This window comes from Geospiza fortis, unplaced genomic scaffold (genome assembly GCF_000277835.1).
Source record: "Geospiza fortis unplaced genomic scaffold, GeoFor_1.0 scaffold40, whole genome shotgun sequence".
Taxonomy (NCBI): Eukaryota; Metazoa; Chordata; class Aves; order Passeriformes; family Thraupidae; genus Geospiza; species Geospiza fortis.
Window position 1 is genome coordinate 9,441,392 of NW_005054297.1, and position 6,302 is coordinate 9,447,693.

At 38.5% G+C, this 6,302-nt stretch overlaps 2 protein-coding genes across 5 annotated transcripts in view; one reads left to right on the top strand and one right to left on the bottom strand.

The window, feature by feature from the left end:
- Window positions 1–5,469, top strand: part of WDR19 (WD repeat domain 19) — a 38,025-nt gene extending 32,556 nt beyond the window's left edge. Inside the window, exons 32-36 of one of the 2 annotated variants that reach the window (XM_014311885.2) lie at window positions 148–298; window positions 1,618–1,741; window positions 3,480–3,556; window positions 4,230–4,350; window positions 5,137–5,469. In XM_014311885.2, the coding sequence (XP_014167360.2) occupies window positions 148–298; window positions 1,618–1,741; window positions 3,480–3,556; window positions 4,230–4,344 (467 nt within the window). In that variant the 3' untranslated portion in view covers window positions 4,345–4,350; window positions 5,137–5,469. Of the gene's footprint in view, window positions 1–147; window positions 299–1,617; window positions 1,742–3,479; window positions 3,557–4,229; window positions 4,351–4,803 lie in introns of both variants that reach the window. The other variant, XM_031056808.1, reaches the window with a different exon arrangement.
- A 207-nt stretch (window positions 5,470–5,676) lies between these two features.
- Window positions 5,677–6,302, bottom strand: part of RFC1 (replication factor C subunit 1) — a 32,970-nt gene continuing 32,344 nt past the window's right edge. For all 3 annotated transcript variants that reach the window (XM_031057011.1, XM_031056976.1, XM_031056933.1), the window contains one exon: window positions 5,677–6,219. In XM_031057011.1, the coding sequence (XP_030912871.1) occupies window positions 6,118–6,219 (102 nt within the window). In that variant the 3' untranslated portion in view covers window positions 5,677–6,117. The remainder of the gene's footprint in view (window positions 6,220–6,302) is intronic.

Sequence of the window (6,302 nt, forward strand, 5' to 3'; positions counted from 1 at the left end):
AGGAATGCCCCATATTGTGCAACTGTGTACCATGACAAAGAAGAAAAATAGTCTTTTCTCATCAGTACTTTTTTAGCTGTATTAGCTTAAAGGTTTTAAACATTAATATTGGTAAATATTTGACATAATTGTTTCATTTGATTATAGATATTGTGCCAATCCTGACTTCAGCTGTGATTGAGTGTCACCGAGCAGGATTGAAAAACTCGGCCTTCAATTTTGCTGCTATGTTGATGAGACCTGAATATCGGAGTAAAATAGATCCAAAATACAAAAAGAAAATTGAAACAATGGTCAGGTGAGTGATGTTAATCAAATGCACACAATTTCAAGGCTTTACTGTTTCTTACTTTTTGTATGTTTTTGCTCATAAAGCCAGTAGACTGTTTTCACATTATTTCACTGTGTGAGGCTTGAAAGGCTAAGAACCATTTTGCACCCTTCCCTGAGATTTAAAGAATTTTTTAAATGTGATGAGCTTTAAATGCAATGTGCATTTAAAATGCTTCCTAACCAGCAGTAGTGTTTTCCGTCTTCTCCCTACAGACACAAGTGCAACCACAGAGGTTTAGTTGGTTTCTAGTTGAGAATCCACAGCCAAACTGTTGGCTACTACAGCAGCAGCATTGTGCTCTTCTGTGATTTAGGTGACTAAATGGCTAAGATAAAGAATGGGAGGGCAGATAAAATATAGGAGTTCCTGACATTTTCTTCCTTTTCTGAAGTTTTGTTTTGATCCTAGTCAATATTTTCTGCCAGAGGAGGAAGCATAGGTAATTGTAGAAGAGCAGGGCAAGCATATGTAACACTTTTGTCATTTATTCTACTAGTCTCTAACCAAGGCTCAGGGACTTGCTGAGGTCATTCTGGTGGTTTAGGTATTTATTTGTGAAGTCTGTAAGCTCTCCATGAACTTATCCAATCACTCTGCTTAAACTCTTGTAAATATTTAATGACAGTTGACTCCTACAAGTTCCATTTTGTCAAGACTGGTCTCTAGCTAGTTTAAGTCCTCATCATTTTCCTCTTGGGAGAGATTTACCCTTTTCTGTGTCATTTATGATTTTACACGTTTTATTTATTTCCCTTCTATCAGTTTTATCTTTTCAGGACCTAAAGAGTTTCAGCTTACATAGCTTTTTTATGGATACTGGTTTTTATGGTGTTTCTCTGAAACTCTTCTTAGTATTCTTCTGCCTTTCTGGAGGCAGTTAGAAGCTGTATGGTCCTACCAGGAAGCCAGTTTTTTCTTACTCCCATTCTCTGTGGTCCTGCCACAGAAAAACTCTGAAACAAAGAAGCCACAACTTTATAGTCAATACATATAGCCCCTGAGCTTTGAAATCTTATAAAGTATTAGGATTAGTTGCACCTTTGAGAAGGTGGTGGTGTTTCTAATTAAATGGGAAATTATTTATTATTTCTGAGCTGACATAATTGTGATGAAGCTTGGATGATAGTTAAAAGGAAGGAGCTAATAGAATGTAAAATAGCAGCTGGAAGCTATGCAAGTAACACAAAGGAAACACACTTGCTAAATATCAAAGGCATTGTAAAACAGCTTTGTTAAGTTCAAACAGCTTGAGGGTTTTATTCACAGCTGTATCTATGTTTTAGACGTCGGGACACAACTGAGACAGAAGAGCCAACAACAGCCTGTCCCTACTGTGCTTTCCAGCTCCCAGAGTGTGAACTTCTGTGTCCCAGCTGTAAAAACAACCTTCCATACTGCATTGCAACTGTGAGTGCCTGCTGTGCTTTCTGCACTGTGACAGTAAAGGCAAAGCTGCTTTCCCTTCTAAAAATGAGTTCATTTGAACTTCTTCAGTTTGCTAGTGGATCCAAGCTAGATATTTTTATGCATTTATGGGTTTTTCTAATCTGTTGCCGAATTTCTTTTTGTCTTTGACTATCATAAGAATATCCTCACTTGCCACCTACAAGTAGCAGGCACTTGAGGGTGCCAGTAAATTCAGGAAGTCATTCTTTGAGACTTCAGCTTTCTGAGAAAGCAGGTGCAGCATCAGGAATCCCCAGCACACACATTTGGTGCAGTTGGTGCACTTGGGAGAACACAGGCTGCTGCTGCTGATGCCTTCCCAGCTCAGCCATTTGCCCAGGGGCTCAAGTGCTCAGAGAACTAACAGAAGTCCCTCTTTCCTTTTCCATGTACAGGAGCTTGTGGAGGGCACAGCTCACCTCCCCTAAGCTACCAAGACTTAAAATTAAAAAAAAATAAATTAAAAACCAAACCAACCAACTGAACAAAAAAAAAACCCAACAAAACTTCAAAAAGATATTTTGGGGAATTTTTAAGCCCATCCAATGCTAATGCTTCAGGCAGTGGCCTCAGCATTTCTTACATTACTCATCCTTACAGAAATGAGAAGTTCTACCATTTTTTGTTTCTTTAGAGTGTACTGAAAAGGTAGGGATGGCATACATTCTTGGTGGAAGTTACTGTGCAGCTACTGTATAACTAACACAATTTTTACTGGGTTCATGTGAATTGTCATACTATAATTACAGGAAAAAAAAGAACTTACTTGAACAAGAAATAAATGTTGAGTTAACATTCTTTATTAAAACTAAGAGAAAAGAATTAAGAAGAAGAATTAAGTCTCACAAAAAATGAATATCCATTATATGGGGGTCTTTTTGCTCTATTGGTTTAGCAGAATAAGATGACAGGTATACTTTAGAAGTAATATCTTTAGGAAAACAAAGGGTTTTAAATATAACTTTATGAGCCAAACACAATGTACATGTTAATGTATGTTACACAATATTTATTTAGGCTCCATCTTGGCCACAGTTTATGTCACAGTGTTTGTAGACACTAGGACTGTGGCATTTTCAAATACCTAATGAGTCAGTGTCAAAACAGTCTGCTGTTGCTTATCATATTACAGCATAAATCTCTCAGTATAGTTCAAGGTGCTGCTGTGTTTTTATAGTATTAAAAAGATACATACAAATTTCTTCTATCAAAAGTAAACTAGTAAACTGTAGCAAAAAAGAGAAAGTGTAGAGTAAAGAGGCAAAGGCCAGGCAGGCTCACAACGAGTGCTGAATGTGACCTACTGGGCTCAGGTGCTGTGGCTTTGGGGGCATTTTTGGTATGTCATATACAATACCAAAAATGCCAGCAGATTTAGGTACAGCTCTGGGTACAGATCTACAGATAGCATTCTAGAATTGCCAAACGAGAAGAATTTTAAACACTGTAATTCAGTATATTCCTAGATTTCCATTTTTAAAAGAGGAATGCAAATGATAACACTGCATCTGTGAGAGCTCCTTTTCTAGTTACAGGATTTACACAGTAATCAAGCTGCAGTAACACATATGTGAGGCTTTTAAATCAAGATCTTAGAACTCAGTTGCTGAGACTTTCTCATAGTAACAGGTCCAAAAGTAAATGCTCTCTGTAGCTGGGCAGCACTTGCCCCTCAGTTACCGGCAGTTTCTGTCTGCAGGGTCGGCACATGGTGCGCGATGATTGGACAGTTTGCCCACACTGTGACTTTCCTGCCCTCTACTCAGAATTCAAAAAGTAAGTTGGGATTTTTTTTCTATTGCAGTATTCAAATGCTTCTTCATATTTTAGTAGCTAATGGATCATTTGGTACTAAAAACTTGTAACAGCTGGGCTGGGTGGAAAAAGAATTCCCCTTACTTGGTAGTTGCACTTTAGACACTCAGAGAACATTGCTTCAAAGTTGACCAAAATGATAGGATATGATAAAAGAACTGGGCCAGCGATGGCAGGGCTCCAACAGGAACAGTAATGAAGGTGGATGGTGAGCTTGTGTAAGTTCTCAGCTCTGTCCAGGAAGAAGGCCTGATATGGGGGGGAGGGCAGGAACACAGACACACCAGCGATCACCAAAACCAACAAAATGCACACAGAATTGGGTACAGACTAAGACAGCAATAATGTCTTGTCCCTGATAATCACACATGACAATGGGATGGGGTAGCTCTGTTCCAATGTCAGGAACTCAGGAGCTGCTAAAACCTCCTTTGTTATATGTTTAAATGCAAACAGCAGCCTTCCTGGTGTGGTTCTCAAACGTTGAAAACGTAGACAGAAGCAGCCATTGCTCTGACCTGCACTTGTTACAAGCACTGGTCAGAACTCTGGTGTAGGCTTTGTGCCTCAGGCGCGACTTATTTTGAAGAATGTTAGAATTTGCTTTTGACCAGTTACCCTTCCTTTAAAACAGCCTGTTACAGACTGAAAATGTGTGTCCCATGTGTTCTGAAAGGATTAACATTGCTGATCTTAAGAAAATAAATGACTGCACTGAGTACCTCAAACTAGAAGATGAGGACCAGTAAATTCAGGTATGGCCTACAGTCTGTACTTCTTATTTAACAGGGTTCATTCTTGACAGCTCTGGAGTTTTTCCTAGTAAGGAATCTTACCTTAGAGCCTGGGTCAATGCCTCAGGTAACTTGAGACCCAGTTCTATCACCTATTTGCCCTCAGGCATGCAAACACCAGTAGGTTTTGCTACTGCAACTTAGCTGGTTGTTAAATTGTGCTTTAACTCTGTTTGCCTCTATGACTACATTAACATCCCCAAACTGTTGTGGCTTGGAACATGTTTCTGAACACTAGGTGTGCTTGAGTAGCACAGAGAACAGTTTGAAGGTCTCAGCATCATCCAGACTTCCCCAGCTCTTCCAGCACGGGTTTAAGTGTTGGGGGAAAGGGAGAGAGAGCAAGAGGGGCACTAACTGGAAGGAGCAAATCTAAAATGCAGGTTACATGATCTTAACTTGCCTGTTTAACAGAATCTATCTCAGGATAACAGCAACAAGTACTGGCCTGAAATACTCATCCTTCTAAGAATGAGACCATGGCTCTGCCTACACCAAAGACTTAGATCCAGGACTTCAGTTTTTTTTTTAAAAATGGTAACTGAAAATGAGTTAACAGTGTTCTTCAATAATTTTAATAGTTTCAATAATTGTAATTTACTATTTCAAACACCTTATGTGGAAACTCAGCTGTAGGTCACAGTAATCCACTCAAGTTCTGTTGGGGAAGTTTTAGATTATTTTATTTTTCCTGATCTGCTATCACAGTATCTCAGAATATAATTAACCACCTCTGTTTATTTCCAGAACTGCTTGTGTTGGCTGGCAAGCAGCAAGGGAAGCTCTATCACTACATCATACATCTCTTCCCCAGGCCTAATAACAGCCATGTCACTTCTATTTTGTGATATCTGTAACTATTTAGCTTTTGATAAATTTTGTACTTTGGTTTATTGTAGTAATAAAACTGATAATTATTACAAACAAAATCTGCATTTCATCTGCAGCAAAGACAAACCACGGGGCCATCTTTGTAATATGAGTGGCAGGAAGAAAAAACACTTCCTTACTGTTTTCTTTTTCAGTATCAGTTCTGAACTGTTATGAATATTTTCAATTAAACATTTTTTACTCTTTAAATATTCCTTTCTGGTTTTGATTAAAGATATAACTTATTCAAGTACAGACTTTTGGAAGTCAATCCCTCACTGCTTTTCTGTGTCTCTAACTGAACAAAAGGGAAGTTGTAGGAAAAGAGGAACACCACATCACGTATGTAAAGGAAAAACAAAACTGTGGAATAAAGGAGGGAAACAGGACAGAACACTCCATGAACTTAACCAAAGCTTTAAAAGAATCCTGTGAAACATTTTATTGCAATTTTATATACTGCTTAATTTCTATAATGTACAAATAAGCCATTTATGTATGGGGGTTTTTCCATCATGTACTATTTACAAGACTTCACCACATAATGTCAGGGGATTTATATTAAAAAAAAGAAAAAAAGCAGTGAAGTCCCAGGAAGACTCAGCAGAAATGCCAGGTAACTAAGCATGACATTTTCAGCATGTTCATGCACCTGGTGTCTGTTGCACGAGGAAGTTATAGCTTGTAACATGTACCATGTCAGGAGTAAGCACAGCAGGGTGAGAGCACAAGAGCTACAGCACCTCTATAAGAGGAGCATTTTCAATGCACTGGTTCTACTTTCCCAGCAGCAGCACTGCATCTGTTTCATGTTCCTGGCAGAAGTTAGACATGCAAAGCTGTGTCCAAAGCAAGGCTTTACTCTAAATGTCTTGTTTTCTCTTTTCTCTTCCCTTCTTTTTTTGTTGTTTCTTCATTTTTCTCTCTTTTTGGCAGCTTGGAAGACTTCACCTTTTTTTGCTACAAAGAGAAATACAGACAGTTTAAAATCCAGCTGACAAAAGTTTAAGTCAAAATGTAGTCAAGTGTTAAGGAAAAAGCCA